At 40.6% G+C, this 20,434-nt stretch overlaps 2 protein-coding genes across 14 annotated transcripts in view; one reads left to right on the top strand and one right to left on the bottom strand.

Annotated features, from left to right (window-relative positions):
• The window catches only part of PWWP2A (PWWP domain containing 2A), a 43,161-nt gene extending 33,006 nt beyond the window's left edge, over nucleotides 1–10,155 (bottom strand). For all 6 annotated transcript variants that reach the window (XR_003921005.2, XR_003921006.2, XR_003921004.2 and 3 more), the window contains exon 1: nucleotides 9,464–10,155. Coding sequence is in view for 3 of the 6 variants with exons in the window: in XM_029997601.2 (XP_029853461.1) it covers nucleotides 9,464–10,155 (692 nt within the window). In the remaining 3 variants the exon portion in view is untranslated. The remainder of the gene's footprint in view (nucleotides 1–9,463) is intronic.
• A 24-nt stretch (nucleotides 10,156–10,179) lies between these two features.
• The window catches only part of FABP6 (fatty acid binding protein 6), a 69,857-nt gene continuing 59,602 nt past the window's right edge, over nucleotides 10,180–20,434 (top strand). For 2 of the 8 annotated variants that reach the window (XR_005931144.1, XM_041119378.1), the window contains exons 1-2: nucleotides 10,180–10,391; nucleotides 12,192–12,279. Coding sequence is in view for 4 of the 8 variants with exons in the window: in XM_041119378.1 (XP_040975312.1) it covers nucleotides 10,365–10,391; nucleotides 12,192–12,279 (115 nt within the window). In the remaining 4 variants the exon portion in view is untranslated. Of the gene's footprint in view, nucleotides 10,498–10,549; nucleotides 10,728–12,191; nucleotides 12,280–19,549; nucleotides 19,566–20,434 lie in introns of those variants that run through there. The other 6 variants (XM_029997612.2, XM_029997607.1, XM_029997606.2 and 3 more) reach the window with 6 other exon arrangements.

Below are 20,434 nucleotides of genomic sequence, written 5' to 3'. Positions count from 1 at the left end.
AACTGCAAACACAAGTATTTATTGCATACACTAGAATTTGAAGCCCTATTTTCATACATCTAGTTGGTGGACGTTGAAGACAAGTGCTTCTCAGACAATCACAATAATAATTTTTTTTACACCAACTACACGTTTGAAATAGCTAGGAGTGCCATGTGTATGTAGGTTAGACATAAAAATTGCAAAAGCTAGCATTTGGTTCATCTGCTACAGAGATGAAGAAGGACTAAAAGGCTACCGTATAAAAAAAGGTTAAAAATTCCAAGCAGCACAACTCAGTTGTATCACAACATTTACTGATCCACACGTCAGTCAATGACTGGGCAGTAGAAGATCACCTCTAAAAAAAAAAAAAAAAAAACCCAAAACAAAACAAAAAAACCCCACCCACATTTCAGTTATGCTACATCAGTGAGACTACCTACATATTTCGTTTGTCACATGTTGCATGTTTAAGTACTATAAGGAAGTGCCTTGTCTTTATTCTAACAACAAACTACATTTTTTTCTTATATTGATCCCAAGTATCACCTGTCCCTACTATAATATTACTTTCCTCCAGAAAAGGCTACTCTTGGAAAGACATACTCCAATTACTGTTTGCTTAAAAAGAAAAAAACCCAACCCATTTGTGCCCAAGTTCCAGCTGTTCATTGTACAGCCCACTCATGCATAACATACTATAGTTCTACCTCAGACTATCGCTTGAAGGAATAGAAGGGTTCATCGATGTGGGATCTAAAATTGAAGTGTTAGGAAAACCAAAGTAAGAAATAGGCATTTCAACCTAATTTAAGGCAGTTCTGTGAAGCAGTCCACTGGTGCTTCATACTTATTCAAAATTAGAACCAGTTTTCCATGTTGCCAGGTTCCTCTTCTGTATAGGTGTCCTGGCTCTTTTTTGCTTTGAAAAAGCACTTCTAAAAGAGAAGACGGTTGAGAGTCATCCTAATAAACTTATCTCCAAGAAGTTTTACAAGTAACAGAGCAATCAGTAGGATCTGCTATCATCATATTTCTGCTATACATATCACTTCAATATACATATGCATTAAAGACATAAATAGCAACAGGAATATCAGGAACTATATTTAAACAAGAGACTAATGGGGTAGATGAGATTAATTCTAGCAGTCCAGCAACCTTTACACTGAGAAGAGCTTTCAGTTGACTAGGGTACACAGAGACAGAACTATGACAAAAACAGTCAGGTTTTATTTCCACAGTTTGTCAACTGCAAGTTAATTAATAGGTAGCCATGGCATCTTTTGTCATTATGTAAAAGCTAGTTTGGGTATCAAACCTAGAAGCCTGTCACTTAAAGCCATATAGATTTGTGTTACAGATATGTAAACTTAAGTACTTCAAGCAAAGGAAAAACACTTTTTTCAAATCTAAATTCTCTAGCAAAATTACTACAATGAATATATATTACTATTCAATTTGTATGCAAAACACAGTGCAGTTAAAGAGTATTTTTAAAAAAATAATCATGACATAAGGAACAAATCCCATTTAAATTCATAACTGTATGTACATAAACATCTAAACAATACATCCTGGGGCAAAGAGTTTTTATGTTACTACATAAAGTCTTAAGCTCTCATCTTTAGCCTCCAATGTCTAAGTTTTACTTCTCTATTAAAAGAAACAAAAATGAAAAAGCACCTTGTTCTGCCAAGAGCCAAAGGAGAGAACCCACTGAACTGGTTCAGAAGTATTTCATATTTGTCTGCACACACACTGAATTAAAGTCAAAGCACAGTAACTTCCAGAGTTGTGATGTTAGATCAAGTCTGTTGTAAATGAGTATGATCAAAACTCATCTTCACCACTAAGTCAGACTACAGTATTCTCTGATTACCTTTTTATGCATTGCTCTTGTACTCAGTATCACTCTTAGTGTTTTGCAAAAGCCAAGACAAGCAACAACTGAAGCAATTTTTATTGCACGCATAAAAGTTCAAAGACTCTGAATGCTGGGAGTATAATAATATGCTGAAATAATGTAGAGCTAAGTATATATATACATTTCATGCATGTATCTACACTGAGGGTTTAAATTATAATATTCAATGTAATATACAATTAGATCATAGCTATTTGAACACCAAGTATTTCAGAACCCTCAAAATAACCCGTATTCAAAACAGATTATGCAATAACCTATTTTTAATATACGATCTACTTGGTGCGATAAAGCGCGATATGGAACACATTGCTTTAAGCAGCAGGCACCTTACTGAAAAAAGCATACGCAGAAGCCAAATTATCAACTCAGTGGTTTACTCGCCTCCTGAGCAAGGTAACACAGGCTGGGCTAAATAGACTAGAAAATGTGTATTTCACTTAGAGCTCTAAAAACACGGTAAAGGACTGCAGTGTAAGTGACTCTCTGGAAAGAACACATCATCAGGAATAGATCTTGCCACACCATCACAAACTTGCAGCACCAAGAAAAATTTGGTTAAACATACGATAGTTCAAATTAAGTAATGTGTGACAATCCACATCTAAGCAAACTAGTAGGAAGCTTACAAACTTGGAGACTTTTACCATTCAATGTTAAACTTAGTGTTTTTCAAGCAGGTACACTTGCCTGAAATCCAAGCTCTTGTTTCTGGCACACTTTCAAGGCAGAGGAAAAACAAAAGCAGAGTATGTATAGAATTGAGTTTGAAAGAGTATCTCAAAAAAGCTGGTTAGAAGTATCCAAGGCAGCAGCTGATTTTAATTATTCCTAACCACTGTCACCTAGGTCTCCTACTGCAATCACTACCCAAGTGGAAACAACTAATGGATACCAAACAATATGCAAATATACCAAAGGCCGTATTAGCTTACAGTACACCTCTGAAGGAAGTTAGAAGCCCTTTGAGAGACTTCAACTTCCAGGAAACTGAATCACAGAAGTCCATGTAGTCAGGCTGCTGATGCTTTGAAGAACTATCCACTGTAGAGACAGAAGAATCCCTAAGTTGATAAGCCTGAAGAGTATGCAAGGGGGTCCCCTAATCACTGCTTTCCCCTCACAGAAGTGGGAAGGTACCCCTCACCTTTTCATTGGAAAGGATTTACAAGTGAATTCACAGAATTTCCTTCAGTTTTCTGTAACTTGGAGTTCTATCAAGGATATAAAAGTAAACTTTAAAAGATACAATGCTTGCTTACAAACTTTAAAAGAACCCAATGCTTAGGGTTCCCACTAACTACCACAATTTTACTGGCATGCTTATAAAGCTGAAGGTCTGTTTAAACTGAAATTATCTTTTCGTTTTTACATCTGTTAGCATTATTAGTTTCAAGTGTCAGTTGCATTTTAAAGTAGATGTTTTGCTGATATATTTGGAAGTGTTACACAATTGCAAAACTTTATGATTATGATAGAATACCTTGAATATACACTTCAAGATCATCCACATACCAGTCAGACCCAAGACAAATGGAAGAGAATGATACCATTTATTAATGGATGAAGTTTAAGCCAATTCAGTGTCAGGATGGACAAGATTCATCAGTCCCATAACAGTGTAAAGAAAAAAAAAATATATTTAAAGCATACTGAAAACTTCACCTCCACCTTGTCTCTCAACACTTCAAGCCAAGTCAAGTCAAGCTACTCTTAGAAAGCAATGGCAACCCATGCTGTTGGAATACAGAAAAGCATACCATAAGAAAAAAGGACAGTTTATCTCTTTTCATCTGTTGCGTCACAGTCCAACAAAGAACAGTAGTAGATTACAGCTGCTTTAGGAAAGGAAAGTTTGAGGCACAATCCACAGATGCCCTATTTACCAGCAAGACTAGGGCTTACTGGTTTGAGAAAGGGAGAAGTCACACTCCTCCTACTGGCTCAAAATCAGCTGCAGATTGGCAAGAGTTTTCAGTACAACCAGCAGCTTTAACAGCCTTTATACCTATACTAGCAAAATCCTAAAAGCTCGTCCAGTTTTGTTAGCCATTTTCACTTTCCAAGTGGAAACAAAAAAAAAGTGCCTTTCAAAAAGCATTTGATAAGTGACCACAAATAACACTGAATAAAGTTTTGGATGCAGATAGAGACACAAAAGAAACTATTTTCATATAGAAGCTGAAACATTACAAAATTGTAGAAAAATTTAGGTTTGAAAGCAATATCACAAGGTCTTCTGATCCAACCCTGTCCTCTAAGTGAGGCTAAATTTGACACTATGCCATTGAAGATATACTTTGCTTGTGACTAACAGAGGTTATGTGATTAACTCTCTTCACCACACACCCATCACACTTATGCTTCCAAGGTTCTGGGGATAAAAGCAAATATCAAAGTGTTATGGCTGTTCCTTAAATGCTAGAATTTCACCAAGCTCCTTTACACATCTGAGAAACAACAGAAGAGAACAGGTGATGAATTGTAGGAACACCTTGCAAACCGAGTGTAAGTTTAAAAAAAAACGAAACAAAACACAACCCACACACAACCCTGAGTAACAGACATTTCTTTACTGTAGAGAATATATATCACAGCACATCAGTACTTCTATAGAACTTAAACCTTCCCCAGACAAGGACGGCCAAATGTTGTCCCTATTTATTAAATGAAGTTATTAGTAAAAGAGAACTTAAGAGCAGGCAGAAACGTGCCACATTTTTTCAAGTAAGACTTCTGCTGTTTCCTTCTTGTGTCAGCAGATCTTGAATTTCTCAGCTTGGGAGTACCTTTTTTCCCCTCCCACCTTTCTTGGCGTATATGGTTACAACACACTAGATTCACCCTGCAGAGTTTATACCAACAAAACGTGAGCATACATAGACAGCACGTTTCAAGAAATGCTAAATGTAAGTGATTTAAAAATCTAACAGATGTTATGAAGATTAAGACAACATGAACTAGAGAATGGATGCAACAGTTCATTATTTATCCTTTTTCTTTTGCAGTAGAAAGTTCAATGAATAAATTGAGAAAAGCGTAGGATTCAAGAGTCGCCAAGAAAGCAAACTGTAACTGAAAACTGCTACTAGGATTATAAGAATTTGAAGCTGTCTATAAAAGTCTATTTTCATCATATAGTTCACACATACCTTGCTGCAGGAAATATTTCCTTATCTTCCACAACCAAACCCCAATTAAGATATAATTTTAAACATCTGTCTACTAGCAATACATTGGGCATCTTTTGGCAATCTAAGGCTTTTAGGTCACAAAACTTTTTGCTCTTCCTTTCCCCCTCAAGAACTACTGTGATCACACACAAGTCAGAAGAGAAATAGCTTAGAGAAAAAGACAATAGGAACACGTGTCCATCACATCTGTATGATCAGAAGGAAAATTTTAGTCAAATGATAAAGCAATAAGAGAAAGTCCAAGTACTGACTGTTGGCAAAACAACAGAACATAAACTTAATCCCCTTCCCCCCCTTAATCTTTGGGAAGGAAAAAAAAATAAATTGCAGAAATAATTATCCTCTCTCCAGAGGAGCAAACTAAAACCAGGACTTCTTAATCCTACATTTTATGATTTACAAACGCTACACTCATCAGGTATTTCCTTACTGTCTACTTCCTGCAGGTGCAGAGCAAGATTTACACTAATTCTGAGCCAGCAGGTGGCATTAACATTTCATATACCCTAAGCAAACACAGCATTAGTCAAATGCTGGACACAGGCAACCTTACAAGCCCTATTTAAGCCCCATACGCAATGAGTAGTTTTCAATGACAATTTGTACAATGGCATGGAAAATTAACTACAGTCGTGCATGAAGCATTCCACTATCCACTCTGACAAAATAAGACAGGATTGCTGTCTCCTGCCTGCCTGATGGTTGGCTGGATTTCCCGTCTCTCCTATCAGCACGACTCCATCAGGTATACACTGAGGAACTCGCATCAGAACCTTATCCTAGCATGCAATAAGGCACTTAAAAGGTAATGGCAACAGTAGTAATAAAGTTTAACAGTAGGATCACATTTTTAATTTGTGCAATGAGCCTTTAGAGTAACAAAAGTGGGAATATGTCCCTCTTTAAATGATGACTTACTGCATAAGAAATTTATTTGGGACTCAGTACATGTAGATTCCTATTTTCTGCTGATTTTCAAAACTTCCTGTGCAGCTGCTGACAGGTACACGAGAACTGCCATTACTGCAGGCAGACAAAATACTTCCTTACCTCACATAAATGTAGGAATAAAGTCCACTGAACACTGACGTGCTTGTGTTCTTGTGTTATAAACTCCTAAATGGACATCCTACTTACAAGGGGTAGGAGAGGAAGAGGAAATCAGATCTTTAACACAAACACCACTGACTTCATATCAAAGTCCACAAGAATAAAATCCAAAGTCAGTGCATCATTTCAACAATGGAAACAGAACTAGGAAAAAAGAAAATATACAAAGCCAACCAAAAAAACCCTTTAAAACGAGAAACATATGGGGACATTTTTGCTTTTCTTTCACCTTGAAGTTCAGGTAACTCAGAACACAACTTGAGAAGGCTAAAAAGAGTCCAGTGGACAGGTTTTTTAAAAGGTCATTAAAACTTGCTCTTCTTAGTACTGTACAGAAGCAGCACCTTCATTGCCCTGGAGGGGAAAGCAGAAATTAAGATCCAAGAAGGACTAGGAATTATTTTCTTCCGAGTATACGATGAAAAGAGTATTAGCACATGCAGTGAACACATCAGCCACTTTTCAAAGCTATTGAATGAGTAAATTCTAATACAAAATTTCACTTTTATTACATAAGAACTGGCAGTCTTAAGATATTGATCCCCTTTGCATTTGGAAAGTTTATAGGACTATTTCCGTGCACTTGAATGAGCTAGTAGAGACAGCTTTCAGTAACCACGATCTTCCATACTAGAAATCCCAGTGTTTTCATGTAATGTATGCTGGAATTTAGGTGGTTTTTATTTAACCCTACCCTTACTTTTTTTTTTTTGGCCCAGTGGAAAAACTTGTTATAAGAATGCCAGGGCCTGCCACAGTGCCACAGATACAGAAGGAACTTCATGAAAAATGTTAATGTTCTACAAGTCCACGTGCTGCTACACAAAACAAAAATAAACAGATATAAAAAAAAAGCTGATACCTAAACAGTACTATCATTCAGTCACTTACCACCAAAGTCATAGAGTCTAGAAAAAATTTAAATCTTGGGCATTCACATAACACCTGTTTTCTGATAATGCTTCAATTTCTTACAGGTAGAAAGTTCTTGGACTGTTTCTGGCATTTGCTTACCACTGCATTTTCTGCTCTGAGACATTTCAACACAGACTCCTATTCATCTACAAATATTAACTTGTCACCAGCCAAATATTATAGACCTTATGTCTAGAAAGTCAATTCTTCTTGTCCAAGCACTCCAAAGAGCTTGGCTTTTAGAATTTAAATTTCACCTTCTGGATTCCCATGTAACAAGCACTTCTGAACGAAGTCCAAGATCATATGAACGGAGAGAAAGGAATAAGTGGTTTCACTGCATAAGAATATCTGGGAGTAACAGCACACACAAGCCTTCATGTACCACTTCTCCCCAGTTCTTACTGTGAAGACTTGCCCCAGGGCCTGTGCCTAAAAACAGGGGAAATTGAGATGCATGCTTCCACTGAAGCCACAATGCAAAAGAAGCAGACAGTTTGCCTGCTACAGATGACCTTTACTGCAAAGGGCTGCAGTAGATCTGCTGCATGAGAAGGGTCTTCAGTGCACAAGAAAACCTCAGGCAAATGAGGGGATGTTTGTGGTCAATGTGTGTTTAGTAAGATATGAAATCTCTCAGAAGTAAGGGAGTAGCTGGTTTTTTCCTTCTTTACACATATAGACCCTAAGAAGTACAGAAGCATATGCTTTGTCACTCTGCTAACCAGGGCAACAATATAATTTGCTGGTATAACTTCAGACCTACAAAAGAATTGATGTTAATCAGCATTACTACTTAAGTTGTAAGGCCTTCTGGCCTCTTTGAGACATTTAATATTTCACACCAGAAGTGAGTACAGTTTACAGGTCACATTTTAGGACTTGGCTTTAAAAGACAAATTGATAACTTAGCATTCCAAACCACAACAACTGACAAATTTAAAACTTACTTCCATGACATTATCCAGAACTTGGGTTTCAGAAAAGGCCTTTTGTTTCAAAAACGAACCAAAAAGCTAGGCCCAGGACAAAAGTGCTTGTCCCTAATACCTTTCCTTTTAGAAAGCATTGACAATATTGATACTACAGGAAGTTATTAAACAGCTACTAGTAATGTAAAAGGGAGTGATAAAAGACACATGACCACACATGCAGCTGAAATTTGGGGGGAAAAAAGCGCTGCGTTTTTTGCATGCCAATTATTTTCAACAACAACCCTGGTTAAATTTCACTTTTCTCTCATGTACTTGCACAGTCCTTATGTCTAGAAAACAAGCGCTAGGATGAAGAGGTATTTTCACCTGTAAGTAGCAGTTAGATTTGCTTATAAGATATACAGTATCACTGATGACTTCTGGCCTCCCAAGAACCCCTTACTATAGAAAAGCAAAGAAAAAAGCAAACCCCAAACCTCACAATCTGATAAGGCTTTAAGTTATTTTGTGATACATAACAGTGTCGTCGTCCCCTCCCAAAAAAGGGCATTTAAGAACCATTAAACTTCACCCCATTCATTGCATACAAGGAGCAATCAGTGCTAACAACTGTACTTCAGGACTGTAATAGCCTGGCTTGAAAACCATTATTCTGAAAAATAGTACGTAGTGAAAAATAGGTTACCTAAGCAATGTAAGACACAAACCAAGAGGAAAACAGATCCCTGGGTCTGTAGGTTTGTACAAAGACTGGAATAAATGCCAACATCTGTAGCTCAGGTCCTTGTTCCCCGGCAGATACAGATGCTGGAGGCCCGACGTGAATCCCAGCCGAGTCAAAAGGATGTGCCCATGTGCTCACCCCTCTCCCGGTTCCCCCATTTTCTCATTCCCACTCGGGACTACTTTTGTTAAGGACAGCACTACAAAACGGGGGGCCGGCCAGCTGCCGCTCACACCCCGCGCCCCGCGGGGGAGGCCGGGGGCGGGCGGGGAGCGCGGGGCTGGGTCCCGGGCGGGAGGGGGGCCCTGCCCGCCCCGCTCCCTCCACTCCCTGCCAGAAGGGTCGAGGAGGAGGACGCCCGTGAGCTGCTGCCTCCGTTCCCCGGGGAGGACGCGAGGGCAGGAGCCGCTTGCCCCCCGGCGGACCCACGGCTCCGGCCACCCGGTTCGAAGGAGGGGAGGGGAGGGGAGGCTGCTGCCGTCGCGCCCCTCGGCCCCTGCCCAGGCCGTTCCCCGCCGCGGGGCGAGCCCGCCGGGGCCGCCCCCCCCTCCCCCGCCGAGGGCAGGAGAGGCGCAGGGCGGCGCGGGCAGGCGGCTCCGGGCGAGCTCGCTGCCCCCGTCACTGCGTTGGAGGGGGGGGGGGGGGGGCTCGGGACGGCTCCCCCGTGAGATCTCACCTTTTAGAGAGGTCCATGAGGACCCCAGAAAAAAGCTTCTCTCCCAGCCGGAACGAGACCACCAGGGCGTCCTCGATGATGTGATCCAGGGTGACCCGCACCTCGGAGCCCGGCAGCAGCGGAGCCTCCGCCTCCCCTCCGGCCAGAGCCACGGGCACCGGGGACTTGGGCTCGACAGCGGCGGCATCAGCAGCATCCGGCTCCTCCTCCTCCGGCGGGGACGGCTCCTCCCCGGGCTCGGGCTCCGGCTCCGCGGAGCCCCCAGTAGCCGGCGGGCAGGGCTGCGGCTCCTCCTCGGGAAGTTGAGGGTGCCCAGCAGGCGGCAGGCAGGGCTGCGGCTCCTCCTCGGACTCCGGGCTAGGCGCTCCCCGCTGCTCGGCCTGGGGCGAGCCCACCTCCGGGCTGGAGGGCGGCAGCTTCTCCGTCCTCTCGGCTGCCGGCTCCCGAGTCCCGGCCGGGCTCCGGGCGAGCTGCACAGGCGGCGGCTCCTCGGCCTCGCCGGGAGCAACCTTCCCCCCGTCGGCCTCCTCCCCATCAGGCACCACCGACTCCACGGCCTCGGTGACGGCAGGGAGAGGGTCCGCGCCGGCCTCGCTGCCCGGGATAGGCTCCATCTCGGGCTCAGCTTCGCCAGCCCCCCCATCGCCCGGCACCGCTGCAGTCGCTGCCGCCTCCGCAGCCATGGCCGCCATTTTCTCTGCTGCTTCACCGCCGCCTCCCTCCAGCAGCGGGATCGATAACCACGGCCTTCCCCGCCCGCCTGGGAGGGAGAGCCCGCCCCCTAGGCGCGCGTCCGGCAGCCTATTGGTGGGCACGGTGCGATTTTCTATTTCTACTGGAGAGCGGAGCAGTCCGTCAAGCCCAGCGGGAACTTCTCGTTGGCCAGCGGGGACTTCATTCAATGAAGAGTCAGAAAGAGGAAGAAAGGGTGTGGCTTAGTGCTTTACAGGCCGTTACAGATTAGAGGGGTTGGGCCCCTAGGGCTGCTCCGCCATCTCATTGGTGGAAGGAGGAGCCGCTCCCGCGGGAGGCTGGTAATTGGCGGCGCCAAACGTCGGTCGGGGGAGGGGGCGCGAGGCAGGAGCCGCGCGGTGGCCGGCATGCGCGCTGCGGGCGGTCGGGAGAGGGCGCGAGGGAAGATGGCGAGGGCAAGAGGGCGGCCCTCAGGGCGGGTTAGCGCGGCCCTGGAGCGGCACCCCCGCGGGGGAGAGGCCGTCTGCCTCCCGGCTCGTACGGCGCCGCGCTCGCCGCCGCGCGTGTGCAGGTGGGGGGTGCTACCGGTCTGTGGCGCTACCTGCCCCTGTGCTGTGGGGGCGAACGGGGCCCTTGCTGAGGGGAGGGGTGGTGAGCGGAGAACAGGGGGGTGGGCGGGCGGGTCGCTGAGGAGAGGGAAAACGTGAGGAAGGCAGAGGGCCTGGGGTCTTTTGTGAAGTAAATCAACGCTTTAAAAGGTTGAGTAGCGTGAAGTAGGTGCATCGGATAAAGGTGAAGAGCGCAGTGATGGGAGAAAAAGAGTTAACGTTTTCCATTAAGATGTTCTGAATCTATGATTTTTCTTCTTGTGGAATCAATAGCTGCTACCGTGTAGGTATTTCCCACCACAACCACCCCCACCACACCACCCCACCACCCCACCCCACCACCCCAGGTAGGCAATTTTGTGTTTCCTAAACAAAAATTAAGGAAAAAGGAAAGCTTTTCGTCTGTTACATGCATGATTTTACATTTTGGGAAACCGAGTCCTCTGTAGAAAGGAGGGATTTGTTAGAAGGAAGGATGGATGAGAAAGAAAAGTAGGAGCAACTGGAAGCAGAAAGACAAAAGTGATCTTAAAGCATGAATGGGTTTATTCTTCATAGTGCTATTATGAGAGATATATTGTTCAGCAACACATGACATTTTCTGAAAAGTAACAAGTCAAGTCTATAAGATTTTCTTTAAAAATAAAGTATTCCCTTTCTTTCATGTTAGTGACTTATTGGCAGATTTCAAAGTTGCTGCCAACCATATGCTTGCAATAGAAACAGAGCTACACCCCGGGTTGTCAGGTAAAAAACTGATAAACAATGGGCATGAAGAACTAACCAAATTTTTGCAAGAGGTATGAGAAAAAATCCTTGATCAGATTTAAGGCCTGGTACTACGCTCACCATTTTTCTCTTGTAGGAAAAGTGAGTTATATGCGGTTAAAGGACTATAGTAATGCAGAGAATTTTTTTTAGTAATAATAAATGAGGACATGAATAAATAGTCTTCTGTAACAGCAAAAAAGCAGTGTATAACTATGCAAGTAAAACATGATCTTGCAAGCGGCTAGCTATAGGATTTTATTAAGTGATAAAGGCATGATTAACCTACCCTGTTGTCCTGATCATAGTGGTTTGACTTGCATAACAGACATAAAGACTCTTACTTTTGTATCTGATAGTGGTTTACTTTGCATGGTGAACGTTTTTGCATTATTGGTGGTGTAAAGTGTGTAAGGAACATATGGGAACATCAGGAAGAACAGCTAGACATTTCTGGAGACAAATACATTAGAATACAGTTAAAAGAATTTACTAAAGATAAAACTGTTTGCTAAAGATAAAACTGCATAATAAATTTTTTTATGTTTTACCACCATATCTGTTAAATCAATGGTTTGGTAGTATGGGTGGATAGAATAGAATGTGTTTATTGGGGGAAGGAGTAGTAGATACTGAATTACAAATTATTTTTTTTCCAGCCATACTTGCAGCTTTGTCAGTCTGTATTACAGAGAAACAGCAGATGGATTCAGCGTATGATCTGTGGCTTAAAAGAAATCAGATTTGGTAAGCTTTTCCAAAACTACCTGCCATTAATATTACTTCCTAAATCATTTTGAAACAATTTTGTTAGACCATATTTGTGAAAGATCTGTATTCCATATCCTAAGGCCATAATGCTTTGAAAGATGGCAACTGTCTAGGTGCCCCTAAGGCTAAATATGTTCTTTGCCAGAATTCTGGAGAATAATGAGAAGATTTGTGTTGCTACTGAGTTACCTTCATTTCAAAGCTATCCCTGTGCAAGGATTTCCGTTTTAATTCAGATCTGATATTTCAGGTTTTTCTTTATGTTCTACCAAGGAGAATGCAATAGTGACTTGGAAGGTTCACAGAAGTTGCAAATGGTTTGTAAAGAGTTCTCATCTTGAAGAAGCCTAGTATAAAACAAATGGTTGTAGGAGTGGAAGGAGGACTCTGGTGTTCTTTCCTCTCATTATTTTTGTTCTGTGCTATTATGACAACATATGACATGTAGAAAACGAAGATTTGATTCCCAGAAACTTTTTACCTTATTCAGATGAGTTCTAGGACAAATAAAAGAAATAAATTAGCAAAGATAGCTCATATGTAACACCAGAACTGTTTTTACATTGCTCTCTCCTACACAACAAATTTCACTGTGCTTGGAGGTACTCCAGCTGTATTTCAACAGTAGACCAAACTATGTTCTACATGCACAGGACTGTTCTGCATGTTGGAGGTGGTATCATCTGTTTGAATGCTGTTTTCCTTATTAGTGTCTTGCACTAGTAGTAATGTGTTTGTTTGTGCCAAGACTAATATTGTGAGGAAAAGGCATCACATTAGCTAGAAGGGCTGGCAGGGTACAGGAATATGTATTGTCATATATTCTATTCTTTCTTTATTATTTTTATTTATTTATTTTTTGCTCAGGAGAAGTAGTACTATATTGCAAAAGCTTACAAACACTTGCCCTCAAGATAGAAGTTTGCAAAAGCAAAGTTGCCAGACAGCTTTCACCCAGGGGAGGTCAGAACTGTCATGGTCCTTACTATAAAACAGCATGGCTCAGTGTAGATACTTTGTATGGCTGGTGATTTTAATTGTGCTACCCGGTCAGTTCAGTTAACCACAGTTCATTTCCCTGGTGCTGCTGTGCCATGGCATAGAAGGATGGCAGTAAATTCCAAGCCTACAAGAAATTACCAACTAATACAAAGAGACCCTGAGCCCTTGAGCTGATGGGACATTAAGATCCAATAGCTCAGCCCAGCAGGCTTTTTGTTATGTTAAGTTCAGACTTATGTAGAGGATGGGCATAAAATGGAAGATTTCCTCTTGCAAAACTTCGAGGAGGTTAATGCTTACTGAAATCCACCTTGCTTTTCAGCAGGTGTTGCTTAGGGCAGACAGTTACCATTAAAATGCTAACTGTCATCTTTTACATCTACTGGAATCCCTAGCAATCCTTATGCTAAGCATAGGAAACAAATCTGGGTGTATGGCTTGTTAACACTCTGAATTGTTTCATTGCAATAACAGAGGAGATTACGTGCTTGACCCAAGCAGTTTAAACTACTAGGGGGTCTTAAAATAGAATGTAAACAGCTCTTTCTCAGTATCATTTGCATGTTGAAAGTGCTATATGTGCTTTTTAAAAGAGGTAAATAAGGACATTTATATACCACTGTAATGGCCAACAGGAATATGATACCATAGGTAACCCTTAAAAGAAAGTATAGTAACAATAGGCATGTAGATGCAGGATGAAACTTGTAAGTTTAACAAAAAAGCACGTGCTATATTTTTTTTTTTCCATCCCAAATTCCTTTGATCACCATTTAATTTCTGTTTATTTTAAATCTAGCCTGTAATCTCTTTAGGATAGGGTTTGTCTTTTTGTGGCTGGTTTGCATAGTGATTGGCATAGTTGGGGGTTGGGGCCTTGTTTCTATCCTGGAACCTTTAGAAACTGCCAAAATAAAATTAATGGAGTTAGTGAAACAAATTGCACTAACACACTTTCTGTAGATTAAAACGAGTCTCCGTGTGTTCAGCAAGTGGCAGAAAGGACAGAAGTAGAAAGAAGAAACTAAGAATTCGGGAGAGAAACCGGTACAATTGGAGGGAATAAAATGATGAATTTGAAGGCAGAAAAATGCAAAGCTCTATGAAGATGTGTTAACAGCATATTGGCAGGCTGGGTAGCTGCAGAAGTTGTAGTAAGTTCGGGTTCAGTGAGTGAACAGATGTGATGTGGTTGCATGATGCCTGTAAGAAGTAGATACAATTGTATCTGTATGCATGGGTATACACGGGTGAAAGAATTGTTTCTGCATGCGTAAGCTGGGACGTGATAAGGATCGGGTCTGGCAGACTTGACTGTTTAAAGGCCTGTGCTGCTCAGTATTAGTGATACTGATTTGTTCTGTCATGACCAAAATGTATTATTGCACTGACCTAACTACGAATAGAAAAATCTTGAAGTCTGTGAACAGTCACAGCATGTATGTGTGTTTCAGTTAATAAGTGCATTGGGTTAGGGTGTATATAGTTTAAGATGATGTATAGTGGTAACATCATTCTCTGGGCATGAAGTTCTGTAAAAGTGCACTACTGTGAAAGAGCCAACAGAAAATGCAAGGTTGTAATGGAACAATATACATATAAAGAGTATAATCAGGGTTGCGGTGAAGCCAAAGTGCATAATTGCAGCATATTTACAAATACCCAGCTTCCTTGAAGCTAATTTAGTTACCAGTAACAGTGAAACTGTGATAGCAGTCTCCAGAATGGGCTGCACCCTGGTAATTGCCTAGTAGCTGGAATTTGTGGTGTTACTGGTATCCAAGCTAGCTGCATATGTGTAAATTCACTATGCCTGTTCATGCTGCAACTGATCTGTCTTAGTGTAGGCTTATGAAAGCTCTAAACGAGTGTGTGGATTTATAGCGACTGTTTATATTGTCTTGGTAGGATAATAGATATTTTTCCTAATATCTAGACTGGGGCGTAAGGATTTTAGATTAGAGGTTTACAATTTGAAGTTCTAACAACCTTGCTGAGACTTTGTGAGTCCACACATTAAAGGGATTTAATAAAGTGGTTTATATACATCCAATAGCTCTAGTCTTTGCTGGCTTTTCAGCAACACCACCGAGAAATAGTGTACTACAGGAAACATCATACTTCTTTCCCGGCATCATAGTGAATCATAGTGGCCATAGCTTCCTGTGACTGCTATAGTGACAACAATTTCCTGTGACCCTGAGGAAGGTCTCAGGGTCTCACAAAAACCTCCACAAGTCAGGGTTTAGGGACCACAGTTTTATGCTGTTGAGAAATCCATTTTAACATTTTTCAGTGTTTGCAAGGCATGATCTGCTATTGTTGTGAAATTTTCAAAGCTTTCCTATTGAAAAAGAAAAAGTGTAACCAATGAAAGCCAATGGATGTAAGCAATGCAGAGGAATGTAGGCAAACAAAGAAAAAGTGAAGATTGGGTCTTGATTGTATGCTGCAGGCTTACTGCTTCTATAACAAGTTAGGAAAATAATGCTCTTAAAACAATTTTTAATTACGTTTAAGCTGTTTTGAAACTTCATTATTGATTTATTACAGAAAATTGATATGGGAGGAGAAAATAATCAGTCATTCCTGTAATGTTTGGTAACTGATTTTTGTAGCCATATGAATGTAGAGCTTATTTTGTTAGGTTTATGAATGATCATTAAAGGATTTGTAAAATCTCACTATATGCACACATGCCCCAGAAGTCTACCCTGAAATTTGAAAAGTTAATTACATGCTAAATTTCTTGTGAACGACAGATCAAGTCAATGATTGGGGCTTTACCTAATGTCCATATGGAGAATTGATTTAAATCAATTACCATAGTTGGGGTTGCTTAAAAAAACCCTGCAACTATTAGTGAGTCCTTACGGTGAAGCACTGGCATTAGCTCACTGCTGACATGTCTCACTTATTTTATAATTTTAAAGAAATGTGAGTCTGAAACTGATTCCTGTCTTATCTTGTAATCTGACTGATTTCTGCTATTTTCTGAAATTTGTGCATCTAGGTACTGGTGGTATCCACATATTTTTCCATTCGGATAAAATAAAACAACTTTGAAGATGCAAAATTGCTAATACTATTATTGTTTCATATTTTGGCATCTAAAACCTTATCTCTAGTTTTGCATGCATACATTATAACTGTCTTTTAATAAAAAGATCTTTCATTATTTTAGTATAAATAGAAAAAATAAATTCATCATGCACTAAAATCTAGGTCCGTAGTGTGTCTCAAACTGTGATCATTGTTATTAAATTATTAACTTACTGATTATAACTAATTCTTTGTAGATAAGTCCTTTTCCCACACATATAACGCTAGCTCCCTTCCACAGTTACTTATTATCAGTATTAAAAGTTGTTGTTGTGAAATGAATTTATTCATTTATATGATATAGTTATGTAGTGCCCAGTTAGATCAATCAATTTTATTGCATCTTGGAGACTCAGTAAATCAAAATTAGTCTCAATTTGACCAAGAAACCAAAAAGCACAGTTTGCAGGGTATCCTTTTCAAAAGTATTGTCAGGACAATTCAGCCTTCTTAGTGCTGAGGGCCATAGATGTATCGATGTACCTACAAGACGCTGTTGGGCTAGATCACCATTCTGTCAGCACATGAGCTGCCTTGTGTCTGAGTCAGGTATGGAATACTCCCGTTCCTTCTTGTTGGAGCTACAAATCTCATGATGGGCTGGCAACCCATCTGACCACCTCTTCATCAAGCATGGCAGACAGGGAAGAACTTCTTCCAATCCCCTGCTCTGATAGACCAGGTGGATTCAGTCTGGGAGATGCTAATTGGTTGATGTGGGCCTAAATGATTAAGAAGGTTCATTTAGGTGTTTAGGTATAGAGTAAGGTATTTACATGACCTAATTTAAGTGCCTCGATTAAACGGCCAGTTTAGGAGCTGTGTTAGTAAAGAAAGGAATCACTCTCAGGACAGTGGCTCAGAAAGGGATGCTAAGCTAGCTCTGAAGTGATCTCAGAAGACCATCTGTCCTTTTGACTATACAGGTACTCTAGTTTCACATTTTAAACATGAAATTGTGATTATCACCTGTACTGCTATATTATCAAGAGGTAGGGAAGGTTCTACAGATGTTAACAAGTATCTGTTTGGGCAGTAAGTGACCAATCTGTTGAGGCATCTAGCTTCATTTTGTCTTAATTGTGAGTGCTAAGGCTAAGTATTTTTGAAAGCATAAAGGCCTTAGGCTCTATGAATAATTTTGTAGCTAAAACAATATTTATGTTTTCAGGGCTTATGTGAAACATAATACAATTTCTGACTCTATTCAGGAATAAAATTACTTATACACATTCTTTAAACAGACTTGAGTATTACTTATAGAAGTGTTCTTCCTCAACAATTTCTGATTAATTTTCCTTGATGGTTTTAGGAAAGCTTAATTTTCCTGTTCTAAAAGAACGTGTTTTCGATCTTCCGTGTTTTGCAAAAAGCAGAACTGTAGCTAGTGTATTCTCTTTGGATGACTCTGTTAGTGCCAAGAGCAACACACTTGGGGACTGTGTTACTGAACTTAAGATCTAGGGAAACTGAAAACTGGTTTCCTTCAGATGTTAATTTTTTTTCTTTCTTTCTGCCTGTTTAAAGATCTCCCTGTCTATGATTTGTGGTGAACAAAACAGGATATAGTATTAGTCAAGTTTTAAGTGATCTTTTAGCCAGAGTCTCACAGTGTTTTAACATAAATACAAGGTTGTATAAAAAAAAAAAATCTAATGTGAAGGAAACAGTTTGCTTCAAGTAGTCTATACAGTGTTGTTCTTTCCTGTGGGAATGCAAGTCTTTGTATGTTTGGATATGGTCAGTTAGTTCTAATTTTGTGACTTAACTGTAATGTACACATTTTAATTTTTCTGACTTGTCATGAATATTTGTATATGCTCCTTTCTACCATATCTGGATGCTGCTTTTGCACCTTGATCACATGTCCATTCATAATCATGGATTTTTGCAAGTAAAAACTTATATTTCAGTTTCAAGATGATGAATTTATAGGAAAGTCATGCTTGTTCTCAAAGTGTCTAAATATTTCTGATCAAGCTCCCTGGGTTTAATAGGGGATGGAAAAGCAACTGTGTCTTGCCAGACATTTAGTGTGTCTTATGTAGACATTTAGTTGTGAAATTCTGCTGCAGTTCTTCAGATTCCTTTAGGTATAACTTACTGCTCTAAAACACAGTCATGGCTTGCAGAGTCCGTAGGGTTTCTGAAAGCTTAATTTAGCAGAGAGGTTGTTTAGTTTTGTCTCCCATGTTAATTTAAGAATTTACACTGTCAATCTTTTAAAGATCTCCCCTGTGGTTGTTAGATTCTAGCTCCTTTCCTCCTTAATGATCTGTGATGATACCACCTCCTTTGACATTCTACCAGTAATTAGTTAATAGATACCTGTTTTGTATTCTCTAAATCTTTACCCCTTCAATTGTAGATCGAAGAGAAAACTTTCTGAGTGTAAGTTTTTTTCATTCCTTATGTATATGTTTTGCAGTATGTGCACAGTATGTGTCAGTTACTGATTGAAATATGATCCTGACATGGCAAGCAGGACTGGGCCTTACCTGAATTTGAGTAGGAGATCCCTACAGAGTACTCAAGTGATTTACTAATTAAGTCAGTAACAGTCTTTCCCTGACTCAGTGCTAAATCAGCATCCTATGCTGAGTAATGGCTCACGTAGAAGAGTTTGCTCACAGGAACAGTTACAAAACAATTCCCTTTATGGATACTCTGTTCTGATTGAATAAGGCTTTCCAAAGTGAGGCCTTGCCATGCAACTTGTAATTTTCATAGTGCAGATTTTAACTGTGACTATCCTTCGCAGATACCCTTGCTCCCGTGGCATAATCTCTTCAAGCTGTCCTAGCACCAGTAGAAATGCCCTTGAAGCTTATTGGTGCCACAGCTGTCAGTGTGGAGACCCCTGCAGTTGTGCCAGTTCCAATTACTGAGTTACTTCTTTTACTTTGCATAGCAGAAGAAACAGTTCCAGGATTTGTTGTAAGGGCCAATCATTGCTAATACCAGTATGTTATGTAGCCTTGGTTTGAGGTTTCATCCTTTGAATGGCTCTCTTTGAACCTGAAGATCTACTCTAGGACTAAACTCACTTTTGTCTCTCTGTATTTTTAAACTAATTGTCCAAAAATGAAGAAAATCATTCCTTCAAGGAAGCTGTTCCAGAATAGGGACTGGGAGTAGCCCTTGGGGTGTTCCTGGAGGTACTGGTTTTGATTTGAAATGTAAAACAGGCAACTGAAGCTCCCTTGGTACTTTTGCTAAGAGTTAGGGTATTAGTCTTGATGACTTGGATATTTTCTTTTCTGTGGTGGTGTGGTGTGGTTTGTTTGGGGGTTTTTTGTTTGTTTAGGGGGGGTGTTTGTTTTGGTTTTGTTTGGTTGGTTTTTTTGTTTGTTTGGGGTTTTTTTTTGTTGGGGTGGGTGTGTTTGGGGTTTTTTCCTCCCCAGTTAAACTGAATTCTAGCCTTAGGTATTAAGTTGGGGTTGAAATGTGTTAAGTTCTGCTCTGGAACAGAGTTGTGTTTTAGTGACTTTTCTATCTGAGATGAAGGTTTAGAAGCTTCTTTTTGGCTTTAATTCCCTGCTATCATGTCCTCTCTTATCTTGTGATAGGTACTGCATCAAGCCAGGATAATGATGTTTTTTAGAATCACTAGGATACTTCTGAATCACCCAGAGATTCATATGTAAAAATGGCAGGTTCTGCAAGACTTGATGTTGCTTTATACCTCGAGCAATATAAACCACTTTCTTAGGATGTATGTCCTCCTTCCTTAGCCCCTCAGTTCCAGTCAAGAATGTCTAATTTAATGAACTCTGTGCGTTATGCATGGACATTTAGGTACTCTTTAGGATGAAAGGGGCTATTTGTAACCAAGACTGTGTAAGAATTTACATTCTAAGCTCTAGTTCTCTCATTACTTTGGAACACCTATGGGAGAGATTTCTAGATTTCTGTCTGAAAAGTATTAAGGGAATAAATGGAAATGAAAGAATGGTTAATTTATCAAAAGCCAAACACTCCATTGCTCTGTCTCAATCATTCCAGCTGGCAAAACAAAATTGCAGTG

This window comes from Aquila chrysaetos, chromosome 22 (genome assembly GCF_900496995.4).
Source record: "Aquila chrysaetos chrysaetos chromosome 22, bAquChr1.4, whole genome shotgun sequence".
NCBI lineage: Eukaryota > Metazoa > Chordata > Aves > Accipitriformes > Accipitridae > Aquila > Aquila chrysaetos.
Note: the sequence above shows the minus strand (reverse complement) of the source record. Positions and strands in the feature narration are given on the sequence as shown.